At 38.9% G+C, this 17720-nt stretch overlaps 1 protein-coding gene, 1 long non-coding RNA gene and 1 pseudogene across 4 annotated transcripts; all 3 read left to right on the top strand.

The window, feature by feature from the left end:
- Nucleotides 1-1211: 1211 nt before the first annotated feature.
- LOC106342104 lies at nucleotides 1212-7601 on the top strand. 3 transcript variants are annotated; one of them, XR_001269797.1, is made up of 11 exons: nucleotides 1212-2585; nucleotides 2716-3171; nucleotides 3252-3553; nucleotides 3668-4384; nucleotides 4471-4749; nucleotides 4895-5056; nucleotides 5144-6061; nucleotides 6164-6379; nucleotides 6533-6793; nucleotides 6881-7253; nucleotides 7506-7601. XR_001269797.1 is itself a non-coding variant. In XM_013780936.1 (10 exons), exons 1-10 carry the CDS (start codon nucleotides 1256-1258, stop codon nucleotides 7184-7186), a joined length of 4944 nt encoding a protein of 1647 aa, XP_013636390.1. In that variant the 5' UTR covers nucleotides 1212-1255; the 3' UTR covers nucleotides 7187-7477. The 3 variants fall into 3 exon arrangements, 2 of the variants coding, with proteins under 2 accessions (XP_013636390.1, XP_013636389.1); XM_013780936.1 differs by lacking the exon at nucleotides 7506-7601 and having other exon boundaries at nucleotides 6536-6793; nucleotides 6881-7477; XM_013780935.1 differs by lacking the exon at nucleotides 7506-7601 and having other exon boundaries at nucleotides 6881-7477.
- A 6888-nt stretch (nucleotides 7602-14489) lies between these two features.
- On the top strand, nucleotides 14490-15016 carry LOC106341234 (annotated as a pseudogene).
- A 1401-nt stretch (nucleotides 15017-16417) lies between these two features.
- LOC106341407 lies at nucleotides 16418-17093 on the top strand. Its single transcript, XR_001269640.1, has 3 exons — nucleotides 16418-16482; nucleotides 16558-16626; nucleotides 16705-17093. It is a non-coding gene; the product is annotated as an uncharacterized LOC106341407 (long non-coding RNA).
- The last annotated feature ends 627 nt before the right edge of the window (nucleotides 17094-17720 follow it).

Below are 17720 nucleotides of genomic sequence, written 5' to 3'. Positions count from 1 at the left end.
TGGAGAATGTTTTATCAAGCAACTCTTTCTCGGTTACTTCCTCACCACAAAGTCTCATCATTGAGACTATCTTAAACAATACTGAACTGTATTCATCCACAGACTTATAGTCCATTAATCTGAGATTCTTCCACTCATGTTTAGCCTTTGGTAATAGCACCGTTTTCTGGTGATCATATCGTCGCTGTAAAGCGGTCCAAAGGCCTAGTGGATTCTCCATGGTGAGGTACTGATCTTTTAGACTCTCAATGAGATGGTGGCGTATAATACATATAGTCCTGTACCGATTCTTATCAGTCTCATTGTTGCCCTCGATGATAGCATCACCGAGTTCCTTTGACCTCAAGTTAATCTTTGTGTCAAGTGCCCATTGCAAATAGTTGTCTCTGGAAAGATTAAGGGCAGCATAGTCTAGGTTTGAGATTTTCGACATCTTTGTTTGTAGGGTTGAAACCGGACCACCAAAGAGAACGGATGAACCTCGAGCTGCAAACGGGCGGACGCGAGCTGGCTGTCGTCGTATGCGAGCTGAACGGGACATAACGCGTCTGCTTCCTATCGGGTTTGCAGGCGGCTGATCGGGATTGCAAGCTGGTTGATCGGGAACACGAGCTGGCTGTGATGCGAACGGAAGCTGAGGTCGTCTAGGATCAGGAACACCTTAGGGATGGAGCTGATCGGTTGCTGACGAGCTGGAACACGAGTTAGGACGAATTAAGGTTCGTCGGAATTAGGTTAAAGTCGCCGGCTAGGTTTGGTTTAAGGGATTGGCGATTTTAGCTTAGATTGCAGAGAACAATCGTGCTGATAACGTGTTGTAAAAGAATGAGAATTCTATATATTTCATTAATGAATAAGACATCCCTTATATAAAGTTTACAAGATAGAGATAAAAGGAAATACTACAAATTCTAATCCAACTAGATTTAGGATATCTACTAAATACATAAATGGAAAGATTACATATATAAGGAAAATGAAATAGAGTTTTCTTTTTCTCTAAAGCTTGTGGCCGCCTTTCTCTCTAAAGCTTGTGGCCGCCTTTCTCTCTCTCCTCTAAGGCATGCGGTCGACTCTCTCTCCTCTTTCTAAGGTTTCGGCTATGTCTCTTTCTTCTAGTGTTTGGGCCGGTTATGGACCGCGCCGGTTATGGACCGCGCCGGTTATGGACCGCGCCGGTTATGGACATCCTTGATTTATAACCGAACCTAGATAAAAATAGACAGAAAAAACAAGAAAAACCGCCATAGCAACAATGAAGCAGAGCTCATCGTCGGAGGCGGTGTCTTCGTCGTCATCAACCATCGACCTATCTCATCCCTCCGTCCCTTCTCCATCATCGAAGCCTCTCTGCTCGTCCTCGATTTCCCCGGCCGAAGACCTCCACCTCGGATCATCTCGAGACGGGAGCGGAGGGGCTCAAGAGATCGTAGCCGTCGATCGCCGAGGAGAGTACACAGCCGTGTGCCGATGGACGGTCGAAAACTTCACGCGCGTCAAAGCCAAGGCACTGTGGAGCAAGTACTTCGATGTGGGAGGCTACGATTGCCGCCTCCTCGTCTACCCTAGAGGCGACTCCCAGGCTCTCCCTGGATACATCAGCATCTATCTCCAGATCATGGACCCTCGCGGCGCGTCGTCGTCTCGGTGGGACTGTTTCGCTAGCTACCGTCTCTCGATCGTCAACCATGTCGACGAATCCCTCACTATCCATAAGGACTCTTGGCATAGGTTCTCTAGTAAGAAGAAATCGCACGGGTGGTGCGATTTCACGCTTAATGGGAGTGTGTTGGATCCGAAGATGGGGTTTTTGTTTAATAACGATTCGTTGCTTATTACTGCTGATATCTTGATTCTCAATGAGTCAGTTAGCTCTAACAGCGATTCGGGATCACTGTACAAGGAGAATTCATTAGCTGGAGGACCAATGCCGGATGTTTTGAATGGGAAGTTCACTTGGAGAGTAAATAACTTTACCTTGTTTAAGGAAATGATAAAGACGCAGAAGATAATGAGCCCTGTGTTCCCAGCTGGGGAGTGTAACCTTAGGATTAGTGTGTACCAGAGCGTGGTTAACTCTCAGGAGTACATATCGATGTGTTTGGAGAGTAAGGAGACCGAGAAGACTATGGTATCGGATAGGAGCTGTTGGTGTTTGTTTAGGATGTCGGCTTTGAATCAGAAGCCTGGGTGCGCTCACGTGCATAGAGATTCGTATGGGAGGTTTGCTGCTGATAATAAGAGCGGCGATAACACGAGCTTGGGGTGGAACGATTACATGAAGATGTCTGACTTTGTGAATCCTGAATCAGGTTTTTTAGTTAATGACACTGCTGTCTTTAGCACTTCGTTTCATGTTATTAAAGAGTTCAGTAGCTTTGCTAAGAATGGAGGGTTGGTTGCGGGGAGAAACGGGAGTGGAGCTAGGAAATCAGATGCGCACATGGGTAAATTCACTTGGAGGATTGAGAATTTCACGAGGTTGAAGGATCTTCTCAAGAAGAGGAAGGTAACAGGTCTTTGCATCAAAAGTAAAAGGTTTCAAATTGGGAACAGGGATTGTCGACTTATTGTTTATCCCCGAGGTATGTAAGTGGACTAGATTCACACCATTTGATGTTATGTTGTTAAAAATTATATATCTCCTTCCTTTTTGAGCTCTCTGGTTGCTGTATTTCTAGAGTTAACTGATTGTCTTACTCTTAATGGCCTCAGGGCAGTCCCAGCCACCGTGTCATCTTTCGGTATTTCTTGAAGTGACAGATTCACGAAGCTCTAGTGATTGGAGCTGTTTTGTTAGCCACAGACTATCAGTTGTGAACCAGAGGTTGGAGGAGAAGTCGGTGACAAAGGAATCTCAGAACCGCTACTCGAAAGCTGCAAAGGATTGGGGTTGGCGTGAGTATGTGACACTTACGAGTTTGTTTGATCAGGACTCTGGATTTCTCGTTCAAGACACTGTTGTGTTCTCCGCAGAGGTTCTGATCTTGAAAGAGACATCTGTAACGAAAGACTATGTGGAGGCAGAATCAGCTTCACAGATTGATAACAGCGTAAAAAGAAGTTCATTTACGTGGAAAGTAGAGAATTTTCTCGCCTTTAAGGAAATAATGGAAACACGAAAGATCTTCAGCAAGTTCTTTCAGGCCGGTGGATGTGAACTCCGGATTGGTGAGTGGTTTTGATTTTATTACTCATCTCCTATCTTCAGTTATTGATGTTCATCAACTCCAGTTGCTTCATGTGTGCAGGTGTATACGAGTCGTTTGACACCATATGCATATATTTAGAGAGTGATCAATCTGCGGGTACAGATGTGGACAATAACTTCTGGGTCAAGTACAGGATGGGTATTCTGAACCAAAAGAATCCTGCGAAAAGTGTGTGGAAGGAGTCATCTATATGCACCAAGACCTGGAATAACTCCGTCTTACAGTTTATGAAGGTGTCTGACATGCTGGAGGCTGATGCTGGGTTTCTCGTGCGTGACACTGTTGTTTTTGTGTGTGAAATATTGGATTGTTGTCCTTGGTTCGAGTTTTCAGACTTGGAGGTTAGTTCTTTCATGTAGATATATCTTCCGCATCGTGGAGTTATTCCCTTCTTCCATGCACAGTTGGAGATCTGTTCGTGTTACTACATTATGTTTTGTCCATTCTTTTGCCAGGTCTTGGCGTCAGATGATGACCAAGATGCCTTAACCACTGATCCTGATGACATTATTGATTCTGAAGAAAGTGAGGGCATAAGCGGAGATGAGGAAGACACATTCCGAGATTTTCTTTCCCAAGCTGGATTCCATCTCACGTTTGGGGAAAATCCTTCTCAGCCACAGGTGACCCTTCGAGAGAAGCTTATAATGGATGCAGGTGCAATTGCTGGGTTTCTTACTGGATTACGTGTTTATCTTGACGACCCTACTAAAGTAAAGCGTTTACTTCTTCCCACTAAAATGTCTTGTGATGATAGAAGCAAGCTAACAAAGAGTGATGAATCTTCACCCAGCCTGATGAATTTGCTGATGGGTGTTAAAGTTCTACAGCAAGCAATTATCGATTTACTTCTAGATATAATGGTTGAGTGTTGCCAACCTTCGGAGGAAGGGTCTTATTCTGAGCCTTCTTTGCTGGATGCAAAGACAGATGGCTGCGTGGCTTCAACTTCATTGGAGGCAACTAGGGAAAATGGAGCAGCAGAAGCTTCACAACATCTTGTTGACGAGAGATTTAAATCTGATGCAGATGCTACTACTCTCAGTACCTCAGCTGTACAAAGCTCCGAGGTGAATGGGATCGATATGCTTGAGAAAGCCCTTGCAATAGAGCCTGTTTCTCCCCCTGAAACATACGCTGAGCAGTCTTCTGATACTTCAGTTCAGTCAAAGGTGGGTTCTCTTACTACTGAAACCTATTTTGCAGACTTTTTGCAACTTTGTTTTTTCTGACCATCTGTAAAAAATTTGGTCTTCAGACAAAGTGGCCAGAACAATCTGAGGAGCTATTAGGACTGATTGTTAACTCACTGAAAACTCTTGATTCGGCTGTTCCACAAGGTTGTCCAGAGCCTAGACGACGACCACACTCTGCTCAAAAGATTGCTCTTGTTTTAGACAGAGCGCCTAGACATTTGCAACCAGATTTAGTTAGTCTGGTTCCTAAATTGGTTGAGCATTCGGAACACCCACTAGCTGCGTATGCACTTATCGAACGGCTTCAAAAGCCTGAAGCTGAACCAGCATTGCGTGAACCAGTAAGTTTTCTCTTAGCCTTTCCCTCACCTTGTGAAAGACTTTTCTTGTGAGTTGGAGGCATAGAATCCCTAAAAAAAGTGTCAGTTCATTTAATGAACTAGAAGTTTATACATTTCCATTATCTGAAGTTTTTCGGTGGCACAGGTATACAATGCTCTTAGCCAGTTAGATTGTGACACTGAAGTATGGGAGCACATTCTATTTCAGTCACTTGAGCTTCTGAATGATTCAGGTGAGGAAATTCTTGTGGCGGCCATTCATTTCATATTTAAAACTGCCTCACAGTGCCAACACCTACCTGGAGCCGTAAGCATCTTGTGTCTCAGTTATTTTTTTCTTGCTGCGATTAAATATTTTCCTAGTCGTGGCTAACCTAAAATTTTTCTTATACAGGTAAGGTCAGTCCGTGAACGGCTTAAAAGTCTGGGTGCTGATGTATCTGTTTGCGTCCTTGAATATCTGAGCAAAACTGTACACAGTTGGGCTGAGATTGCCGAAATGATACTTAGAGACATCAACTGTGACGACAGTCTAGATGGCAATTTTGGGACATTACCCTTCGGGCCTTTTCTGATTGGTGAAAACGATTCCATCTCCGAAATGGAAGATCTGATGGATAAGCATGAATTCTATGTAAACAGACAGTTTTTTGATGTCTACATATTGCTGGAAATGTTGTCCATATCGTCCCTAGCTGTGGAGGCATCTCAGACGTTCGAAAGAGCTGTTGCTCGTGGAGCCATTGTTGTTCAGTGTGTTGCCATGGTCCTTGAAAAACGACGTGTACAAGGGCCAAATCTGAGTGCTACTCGTGGGGATCCTGTATTGGAGGGAGAGGTCAGCGAGGAAGAAGCCGCTGGAGGGATTGAGTTCAGGGCACTCCTTAATCTTGCGGAGACATTAGCTCATTCCAAAGATCCTCAAGTGAGGGGATTTGTGAAAAGGCTATACGCAGTATTATTCAAATGGTTTCCTGATCAGCCATTTAGGGTTCAAATACTGAGGAGACTTGTAGATAGATTTACCAGCCCCACGAGTAGCAACGGAGAGTTAGACTTAGAGCTGCGGATTCTTGATATTCTGATTTTTCAGGAGCGAGAGGTTGCGAGACCTATTTTAGCCATGTTGAAAAAGGCAGTAGAACATGCGAACATTGACAGGGCTGCTCTGTGGCACCAACTGCGTGTGAACAAGGAAGAGCTTGTTAGGCTGAAGGAAGAAAAGAAGACAGAGATTCAAACTCTGACAAAGGAGAAATCTGGCATCACGAAAAAATTGAGTGAATCTGAGGCTGCAAAGACCCGTCTTAAGGTACGTGACTACATTTTTTTCTGCAGCAAGAGTGTGACTATGCTGGAGTTTTTGGGCGTTCTGTGGTCATACAAGTTATTAATACAGTGTATCAAATTGCAGTCTGAAATGAAAGCTGAGACGGACCGGTTTGGTCGGGAAAAGAAGGAACTGGTAGAACAGTTTCGGGATGTGGAGAGTCAGCTGGAGTGGGTTCGGTCAGAACGTCAAGATGAGATAGATAAACTCTCTTCTGAGAAGAAAGCTCTTCTGGATCGCCTTACCGAGGCAGAGACACAACTTTCTTTGCTAAAGACACGAAAGCGTGATGAACTTAAGGTATGGAGCATATGCACACGCAGAAAATGAATAATGATATATTACAGCCATCTTTGTTTATATCATTTACTCTATTGTAATTTGTCCAAGACTCCTCCAAGGTACATGTATTGTTCACTTAATAAGACGCCGTTTTCTTTGTGAATAATACAGAAGACAGGGAAAGAGAAAACTGCTCTAACGGAGAAGCTAAAGGTAACAGAGGCAGCCCGGAAAAGATTTGAAGAAGAGCTGAAACGGTATGCAACAGAGAATGCAACTCGGGAAGAAGTTCGCAAGTCACTTGAGGATGAAATTAGGCGACTGACACGAACAGTAGGGCAAACAAAAGAAGAGAAACGAGAGAAAGAAAATCAGATTGCTCGTTGTGAAGCTTACATTGATGGAATGGAATCCAAACTCCAAGCTTGCCAGGTTTGATAGAAGATGAGACATCAGATTTATACTTTCTTAATCTGTTTAGTGCTCATTAAACTCTTCTTTTCCAAATTATTTCAACAGCAATACATCAGCACACTAGAATCCTCACTTAGAGAAGAGATTTCAAGACATGCGCCTCTATACGGTGCCAATTTAGACTCTCTATCGATGAAGGAACTGGACACAATAGCTCGGATCCATGAGGAAGGGTTGAGACAGATCCATGCCCATCAACAACGTAAAGGAAATGGTTTATCACATGGTCTTTCTCACGGCCACACACTTTACCCGAGTACACCACCTCAGCTGCTTCCTAATGGCTCAGGGGTTCACTCAAACGGACATATTAACGGTTCTGTCAGGCCTTGGTTTAGCCACCACACCTAAAAGAATACATCCTTTTTCATAGGAAGACTACAACAAGAGAATGGCCTCGCCACGTTGTTTTTGAGAGGTAAATCAATCAATCATTAATTTTCCACATATATATTTAATTTTGTCTGAGATTTTCGGAGGGGCTTTTTTCGGCTGCTAGAACCATTGGGGGAATCAAAGTAGAAGATGAATAAAAAATATAGAGGCATATATACAGATGCGCAAATATGTTTGTGAAAGAAAATATGTTGTAAAAGATGTTACGCCAATGGTACTAACAGTTGCAAGAGTCTCTTATGCTTCTTCCGTTCGTCTGTTCTCTCATATTTAGGGTCGTGGATCTAACCCCCCAAGTTGGTATAAGATGTAGCTTTGGAAAACAAGATTGGGTTAGATAATTTCTTGTCCTTAGGATGGGGCACAAATACTTTGCTCATCATTCATCTGATGAACTGCCTAAAACATCTAACTTAATGCTTCATCATGATACAAGCCAATAAACATGTTGCATTTTTGTTCAATATACCAACAATGAGATGAAGGGTACCCCCTTTCAGTTAGATGATTTGTACTCTTAATATGAAGAAATTAGAGCATCATTAACGCAGCAGCCCATTAGTGGGTGCTTATTTTTTTAATTTTTTTTTTATCTGATTAAAAAAAAAAAAAAAAAAAACCAATCGCAGGTCGCCACCGACATACAAACAATCCACATAATTCGACGTTTATTTAGGAGCATCAAGCAGCTGTTACATTTTGGGTGACGTCCACCGACTATTAAACTATTTTTTCCAAAACATCCTTTTCCTAACCTACCCGTTAAAAGATGCTCTTAGGACTCTAAACAAGATATTTAATGAAAGGTAGGAACAGTCAGTTTGGAGACAAGTCTCTGAGACATCGCCGACTCGTCTTGATACCATCAAGACCATTTTTTAGCATGTGGAAGTAAAACGGTCAAATAGAAATATAATTAAAAAAAAAATCTTATACTTTTTAGTTAACAATATAATTAAAAGTTTTCTAAATTTGGAGCTTAAATTTCTGTAACAAAAATAAACATGTATAAATGTCAGTAACTTCAAAACTATAACTATTTTAAAAAATATACTGTTAATATTTTTCTGAATAAAACATAATAATTTGAGTTGAAACTGCACTACCATCGATCTTATTTTGAACACCTTGATCTTGTATTCTTCCCAGAGATGTATAAAGAGTTTTGCAAGCTTATGTACAAATCATGAGCTAACCGAGTGATTGCAGCCTGATAAATTTTTGGAGTTCGGTGCGTACTCACATCATATTTGGAGTTTGGTGCGTACTCACATCATTCCTAAATTCGATTTTCTTTCCGAACTAAATTATCATTACTTTGTTAATCTTGGTTTGGTATTCGGTCCAAATGATTTACATGGTGAATTATAACCGATGATCGGTTTACTTCTGGTATTAGTGGGAAGATATTCTAAATTCGGATCAGCCGATAGTGCTTATAAAAAAAAATCATGAGCTGAAACCGAGTAACAAGTATTGGTAGCTGTCACGAAGAACCCGTCACTTTACACCAAAAAAAAAGAACCCGTCACTTGAAATGTTTCTTATATGTTCTAATTTTTCCTAAAACATGATTTTTTTTTCAGTTAAAAGAAAAACATGGTTTTTTTTTTTCATTTTGGCCAAGGGAGTTGGGGTCACAAATTTTGTTTAGCAATGTTTGGACCGGTGCTGCTCCAAGGGCATGGGGTCTATATGGACGAATGAGAGGAGTGACTTTCTCTAAAGAGAGATTCCAGTTCTTTTTCAAATATGAAAAATATATATAGATTATATAGTAACAGTGCTCCGAATAATGGAATGGACGCAATATGACTGGTGTGTTGTTGTGGAGCGATGCGTGGAGGAGCCACCACTATAATACCACCGATATTGATACAAATGCATGACATAAATGCATAACAATAGCAGATGAAGTGGGCCAAGTAGTGGAATTGGCTTTCCCCGGATAAACCACAGAGTCGGGATTATGTAGGAGAAAGTTTTTATTTGATGTATGCCAAGTTACAAAAAAAAAGTTTTTATTTGATGTCCCTAAATCGCTGTGTAATGCTAAGCGGTCGTACAACAACTACCAGCATGTGCAGATTTAGTATGAACGTATTAGTAAAAAATGCTTCCAGTACCAGAAGCTGCCTCATGAAAAGATAAGAAGCCCCCTTTTTTTTGCACCGAGATGAGAAGCCCCTTTAGTCCTACAAACTGGCAGACATATGCTACGGTCTAAAAATAAGTAAAAACAGGTGGCTCAGGCAAGTACACGAAGACGGTAACTCTACGTACTCACAATGGATGATCCGCTTTATGGAGTACTCTTTGTCCATTAACATATTGGAAGCAATCCGAGGACCGGACGGCCAAAGATAGCGAATGAGGTAATTTGTGTTTAGGTTCCTCAAACACCCATAGCTTTTTAACGAAAGATAATCATTCGTTATTAACAAAAAAATCATCAAACTTGAGTAATTTTAATGAAAATGTAATCTTAAAATTCAAAATTTTGAGTTTATCAGATAAAATGTGAGAGGATATACAAGATAAATGGGGAATACATAGTAGATTCGAGAGAGAAGTTAGATCTACTTTGGGGACCGGCGTTCGGCCGGCGCGTGAGCGTCCGTGCCGGCGCCGGAGTCCTTTCTTGTCCGGCGTAGTGGCTCCCCTTCGCTCCTTCTTTGCCGTCATGTCAACGACCGCCTTGTCCGAGCTCTGGTACCGCAACCATCCCTAACATTGGCTCGGCTCTTGGAGTAATGACGCGCTCGATTGGAGCTCCACGGTGGAGAGAGAGCGCCTTGCATGCTCACTTGTGGTGTTTTTCCGGGAGATGGAAGCTAATCTAGATCCTTTAGATGTGGTGTTTTCCGGGAGGTGGAGGCTTACTCAGATCCACCGTCCCTGGCTCTAGTGTCAACGACCGCCTTGTCCGAGCTCTGGTACCGCTACTATCCCTAACGGTGGCTCGGTTTTGGAGTAACGACGCGTTCGTCTGGAAGTCCCCGGTGGAGAGGGAGCGGCTTGCATGTTTAGATGTGGTGTTTTCCGGGAGGGGGAGGCTTACTCAGATCCACCATCGCCGGCTCTAGCTTCCGGGAAGGGAGTCTCTTTCAGATTCGTCTTCGCCGGCTTTTGGTTACGGAGAGCGGAGGCTAGCAAAGCTCCGCGCTGTCACTTAGGAACCCGGTGTTCGTTTGGGTTAAGGTTACTAGGTTCGATTTGTGTCAAGTTCGGCGTGGTTGTCGTCAAGGTGGGGTTGGGTCACTGCGGATGAGATCTCGGTAGACGATGAAGCTCTCCGGCGAGGTGACGACTTTCAAGGAAAGAAAGCGATGGTTCTCGGTTCGAGTGTCTAGGGTTTGAAGTGTTTTAAAGTCGGAGGAGATCTCGAGGTTCGTTGGAACTCTCCGGCGTGATGACAGTGCGGTGAAGAACGGCTATGGGTTCGTTGGAGGCTTGTCGGTTACTGAGCTCCGACGAACGAGGTTTTCGATGGTGTTGTTCCGGCTGCGTAGAGGCGGAGGTGGTCAAGTTGAGGGGGTTACGACGCGTGACCGTTAATGGAGCAGATCTCTCCACGTGTCGAGCCAGCCTCCTCGACACGCTATCCGACTGGGTCGTGCAGCTTCTGAGTTTGGGCCGAGGGCCCGTTTAGCTTTTTCATTTAGCCTGTAATCTTTTGGGCTTGTAGCCGTCTTTGGTTGTAATCGGGTTTCGGCCGTTTACTGGGCCTGGCCCATTTATCTAATTTAAAAAAACTTTGACGGAAAAAAAAATATATACAAGATAAATGATTTTTGTGTATAAGAAGTAAGATGAAAAATGTAGATGTAGATTTCTAGTACATTTAGAGCTTGGTTTTTGGTTATGGTTAGTGATATTGATGAAAATGATAATTTCATACATAAGTAACGAAGATAAGGATGTTTAAGTAAAAACAATCTATTTTGAAAAATAAATATATAAAGTAATGATATTTCATTAATTTTTTTTAAAGGGCTTTCAAATTTAAATCAAAACAAACGTTTACAAGATAAGACTATGCTGTCTTATATATAGTGGAAAAAAAACTTACATGAAACATAATTCATGATATGAACAAGCTCATACCTAAGAAAACACCTAGGCTGGAACTAGTAAACCCAAAAAAGAAATGTAAAAGAAATAGCTAACAAGAGATATTTCATTAATTATTTGAACTTTTACAGTGTATATGATAAACTAAAAATTCAAAAACAAATTGTTAATTTTGTGTTTGACTATAAATTTTAGATCATTTTTTAAGGAAACCCAACAAAATCAGAATAATAGATAGAGTATTGATTATAGTAATACCTTAATAATTTATTTTAAGAGATTAATTATTTTTAAAGTCTCAGTTATTTGAAATTAAAATAATCAGTTTTATAAAATTCATTTATATTGATAATTTGTATATTTGTCTTAAAATCGTAATATATAGAAAAAAATAATTGTTAAGTTAATATTGAATTCATTAGGTATATATATAATTGATCTTGTTATAGTATTAGTCAAAACTACCAGATAATACTATAAAGAAATTTAGATTATATAGTCTTTGTCATTTGTAAAAACATAACTGAGAATAAAAATTATGAAATAAAACGGTTGTTTTATTTAAAGCGGTGTAACTGCTAGGCCTGGGCGGATCAGATATCCGGGTTTTTGAAGGTATTTGTGATTTGCTTTGTATGCCACAAATATCTAATTTTTCAATTTGCTTTGGTTCGGAAAAATACGGATATTCGGAAAAACGGATATCTGGAAAATAAATAGATATTTGCGGATATTTACGAATACTTACGGATATCTCATATGTTTTGATTAATGCAAATAATCTTAAAAATTTGATACAAATTTGTTTTGTAAAATATTTTTTTCCTGATATATAAGATAAAAATGAAAAAAATAGTGAATCTACATATTTTTTAATTTTTTAAAACTTAGTTAACAATTATAATAAGACGAAATTTTAATTATAATTGTCATAAATTTATTCATTTCCTTTTATGTAATATTTTTATATAAATAATAATGTGAATAGAATTTGTCAAATCATATGTTAGAATAACAATTATATAATTTTATACATTTAAAACTTTAAATATAATTAAGATATACATGTATTTATATATTACCGAATCGGATCAGATATCCGCTTTCTAAAATTTTAATATTTGTGATTTGCTTCGATTTTAACGAATATTGATTTTTAGTATTTGCTTTGGTTCGAAGGTTTACTGATATCCGAAATTTTTGAATCGAAACGAATAACGAATCGAATCAAATTTAACGAATAACATGTCCATCCCAAGGAACTGCCATAAGCCATGCATATATAGTTGGAACTCATTTAAATATGTGGAAAATAGTCAGTATATGGTCAACGTCATTATTTAAGGGATTAGTTTGGACTTTTGAATAGGTTCCAAACAGCTCCTGATTAATAAAAAAAAGGAAAGTGATGGAAAATAGTCAATATATGGTCAACATCATTATTTAAGGGAATAAGGGCATCCGCAGCAAGAAAAATATGTTCCATCGTCTCTCACAAATATAATATTGGTATAATAATAATTAAAAGTAAAATAGAAAAGGATTAGACCAATTAAAGAATAACAAATGTAGAAATTATTTCTTCTAAAGGTGTCAGGGTCCCTCTGGCATAGAGACGTCTTTCTCCAATTTGTGATCTCTTACATACTTTTAACATTTATTTGACTATTTTATTACCAAGAGACTCTCAAATAATTTGTTACCAATTCGGATGGCCTTGTTATCTCTCCCTTAAAAATTTTTAACTCATGATTTAACATTTTTTTATATTTTTTGGCTAAGAAATAATTCTTATATTCTTAATTATTTTTAGTTAAAATTTAAAAAAAAAATTAAGAATCATCTTTTACCTGAAACTAAAAATCCAGAGACTAGGATTAATCATTAGTAGTAGGATATTATGTCAAACTAATTACCCAAAAAATAATAAATAATTCGACGTGCTGAATGTTTTAGCAACGTGCACATTTACCAGAATCACGCGGCGATCAGGTAGCTTTTTCCGTCCTACAATATTGAATACGCAGTTTATAATTTTATATGTTGTGAAGCGAAACGGTCTTATGTGAAACAAATAGTTTTTGGCTTTTTGGGCAATAATTAGGCTATATAGCTAATGCCAGACTGAGTAAGCAATTTGAGATCACGTAAAAATTGTAACTTTAGTATTGTAAACGCATCTGAAAGTCACAAAATCATGTAAATATTGTTAGGATTCAGAAGCTTAAAAGTCGTCACTTGTCTCAGCATGAACTCACAACAAACTAAGAGAGACATTGCTTGAAGTCCAAAAAACAGAACACTGCAAAAAAACAGAGTTGTAGAAAACAGAGTCTCGAGAGTTTGAAGAATAGATTAGAGAGAGAATGAGAAGATGGGAACACACACAAGATGGATTTCCCGTAAAGTTTAAAACCCCGTAATTACATACACATATATAATATATACATACATATATATGTGTTTTTAGAGCTCTTAAACTAGAACTCTCCATTAGAAGTACTCTAAGTCACCTAACCGTGCTAGTTAGATGGATTACTTGCGTATCCAAATACAAAGTCTTGTGGGATAAATTTTTGGACCTAGAAAGTTTTTAAGATCCAATGGTTATAGAAAACAAATTCAGTATAAAATTTGGACAACAAAATAAAAAGAACAACGAAATAAATAATGATTTGTATATAATATAAACCAAGATTTTAAATTAAAACAAATACTAAAGAAATATAAAGAAAACAAACGTCCGCGGGCCAATCCTAAATAGATTAAAAACATAAAAGTGGAGAATTAAATAGTTGAAAACTATATCCATTGTATCTCAGTACATTCCAGAATATAATGTCAAAAGTTTTTAACAAGAAAATAATAATGATTTTACGCGCTGCGTGTTTAACACATGTATTCACACTAATCACAACGTGCACCTTTACGAGAATGATGCGGCGGACCAAGTAGCTTTTCCGTCTTATAATATGAATACGAGGTTTCTGTTGTAAGGCGAAACGGTCTAAATGTGGAACACTCATGTTTAGTTAGTGTAATTGTTGGCTTTTAGGGAACATAAATAGTGTATAGTAAAAGCCGGATTGAAGAAGCAAATATGAGATCATGGTAACTTCAAGTCAAGAAAATCATGTAAATATGTTTGGCATATGCATCCCCTATATATAAACCCAACCCTGTCTCGATCTTTCTCCAACTCTTTACAAAAAAAATGGATTATTCATCCAACGTTCCCTCTGATGATCAAAACCCTGTTGCACTACGACCTCCTTCTTCTTCTTCGTCATATTTGACAAGAGATCAAGAGCATCAGATCATGGTCTCTGCACTGCGACAAGTGATATCTAACGTCGGGAGTGACACGTCATCACCAAACGGGATCACCAGCGGAGCTGATCTTCCCCTTCCGGATGCTGGTCCCTGTCCTCTCTGCGGAATCACTGGTTGCTACGGCTGCGCTTTCCAACGGAGGGACGAAGAGACAAAAAAGGAGAAGAAACACAAAGGAGTAAGGAAAAAGCCATCGGGTAAATGGTCGGCGGAGATATGGATCCCAAGATTGAAAATAAAGAGATGGCTTGGAGTGTTTCCAACGGCGGAGATGGCGGCGCGTGCATACGACGAGGCTGCGGCTGAGTTTTTATCGGGAGAATATCAGCGAGACGTCGCCGAATGAACAGACATGGAATTAGGCGAAGGCGGAGATGAATGAGAAAGCGAGAAGAAATGTTTTGGTCGGTGTGAGAGATGGAAATGCTATATTACAAAAGAAAACATGATTGGGTTTAGATATTTTGTAGTAACAGTTGCAAGAGTCTCTTATGCTTCTTCTATTTGTCTGATTCTCTCATATTTTGGGTCCTGGATCCAACCCCCCAAGTTGGATATAAGATGTAGCTTTGAAAAACAAGATTGGGTTTGATATTTTTCTTGTCTTTATGGGGCACAAATACTTTGCTCATGATTAATCTGATGACCTGCCTAAAACATCTATCTTAATGCTTCATCATGATACAAGCTAATAAACATGTTACATTTTCTGTCAATTTACAAAAGAAAATGAGATAGAAGGGTACGGTTTTCAGTTAGAAGATTGGTACTCTTCATATAAATGATATTCAGTGAAAGCTAGGAACAAACATTTGAAGACAAGTCTAGGAGGACATCTTCGTGATACTACCATCGTTTTTAGCTTGAACAGCCTAATCTCATATTATTCCGTGTTGGAGAAGTATATGAAGTTTTCAAGGCATATTTAGAACTCATGAGACTAAACGAGTAACAAGTACCGGTAGCTATCACTAATGGTGTTGTCTCCCAAGGACTTAACTTGCATCTATTTCCCCAGTTAATCCATTTTGTAAGCTTCTGAAAACAACCATTTCGGGATTAAGGTTTCTTTGTGAAAATTTGCATTTCTCATTCAAAACATCTTTGTGTATCACATAAGAATACTTAGGTTGATGCACTCTACCAAATTCTCTTTTCCATAGGTTTTCTTCAAAGAGACAATCTACAATGTAAAACACTCCACAACATTCCACTAAGCTCAAGTGAATAGTGAATGTCTATACCTAAAGATGCCAAGAGGAAATTATCCACCAAACTATCCTATTAGACTCGAAGCGGTAACTGGTAAGGTATCTCTTTGTGAGATAGAATGTGATGGGGATCATAAGGAGGAGGTTTACATGAAACTTCCACAGAAATTTCAACATAATAGTTCATATAAAGTATGTCGACTTCTTAAGTGTTTATATAGATTATGCCAAGCTCCTTGGTGATGATGGTTTGAGAATCAATTAATATGAATTGTTTTGAATGTTTTCTTACTTTACCTCAAAGTTCCAAGAAGTAACATGTAGAATGTCATCATTTATGGGACTGTCCTGATTAGTTGTACCTATGTGTTACCATTTCAGCAAGTGGGTGATGATGAACCAAGACACAAGACGGCTATAGAAAGTTTATGATGTTCTGTCCTAAAGAAACTTTGTGTCCAGGTCAATGCAATGCTTGCTGGTCAATCATATCGTTATATTCATGAAATGCCCACTACTCTGTTTTATGTATATCTTTGTAGATTAGCATTTCCTGAGGAGGAAAATAACAGAAGCTTGAAGAAAATCCCCATACTCGAAGATCCGGAAAAGTACTCAATCATTGGACTTAAGGTATAAAATAGAACAATAAGATTCTTTGTAGGAATCAACATTCCTAAAGGTCTTTATAATCATGTTTCTTTGCAGCCAAGACGAGCTGATCTCGACATGAACCATCATATCAACAATGTCACCTATATTGGATGGCTTCTTGAGGTTAGTGTCATCATCAGGTTCTTTTTAAAATAAGAACTTCAGTAATAATCATATGACTTTGTTTTCTGATATTGTCAGAGCATACTCAAGAGATTGTAGACACGCACAAACTTCAATTCAGGTCATAACTTTGGATTATAGACTAGAATGTCAGCAAGACGATGTGGTGGATTCACTCACCACCTCAAAGAATGGCTTTGCAACATCAGGCACACAAAGCCACAACGATAGCCAGTTCTTACATCTCCTAAGGTTTTTCGGAGATGGTCAGGAGATCAACCATGGAACAACCCTGTGGAGAAAGAAGCCCTCCAGATAGACAATCCCTAAGCCATTACGAGTCAAGGACCAATCATTTTCACATAAACCTCTTTGGCTATTTGATTAAACAAATTACATGACTGATAACAGATTCTGCCTATTACAAAGTCTCATAAGTTTCAAACAATGTGAGATAAATAAATAGAAAACAGAGAATTGGTAAAAGAAAAACAGAGTAAAGATACCTTGAGAGTCCTATGTCAAAGCTTCTCAGTTAATCTAATCATGAAAGAGTTTACCGCATAAGCATCTAAGACGATCCATGAAGACTCAAACAGCTCATGAAAGTAATCAGCTCTACTCTCTTGAGCTGCTTTTCTAAATGCATTACCAAACGCATAAGATATGTTGTCTATGTTCTCCAAAGCACGGTCATATTGTGCCTTTCCCAAGTGAGTTATGATCTTCAGGGTAGAAATGAGAGCAATTCTATCAGGAATCTTGGAAATCAGTATACTGGGATATACAACATTTACGAACGAACCCCACGCTTGTTATTATCCCCTATATATTATTTGTGAAACATTACAACTTCTTTTCGTAGCCACATGTCATCACTATGATGATTTTTAGAATTATTATAGAAATATGTTGGTCCATCTAATTATATTATAAAATTTTTATTAAACTAACCATAAATTCATTATTAATGTCATTTATTATTTCCTTAAATAAAGATTACGGAATTGCCTAATGTGGGTAAAGTATATATGACAATTAATGATTTTGAATAATAAAGATCTGATAAAAAAAATGTATCTTCTATCAAATTT

This window comes from Brassica oleracea, chromosome C4 (assembly GCF_000695525.1).
Source record: "Brassica oleracea var. oleracea cultivar TO1000 chromosome C4, BOL, whole genome shotgun sequence".
Lineage (NCBI taxonomy): Eukaryota > Viridiplantae > Streptophyta > Magnoliopsida > Brassicales > Brassicaceae > Brassica > Brassica oleracea.
The sequence above is the reverse complement of the archived record's forward strand: the minus strand, read 5'-3'. Positions and strand labels throughout refer to the sequence as shown.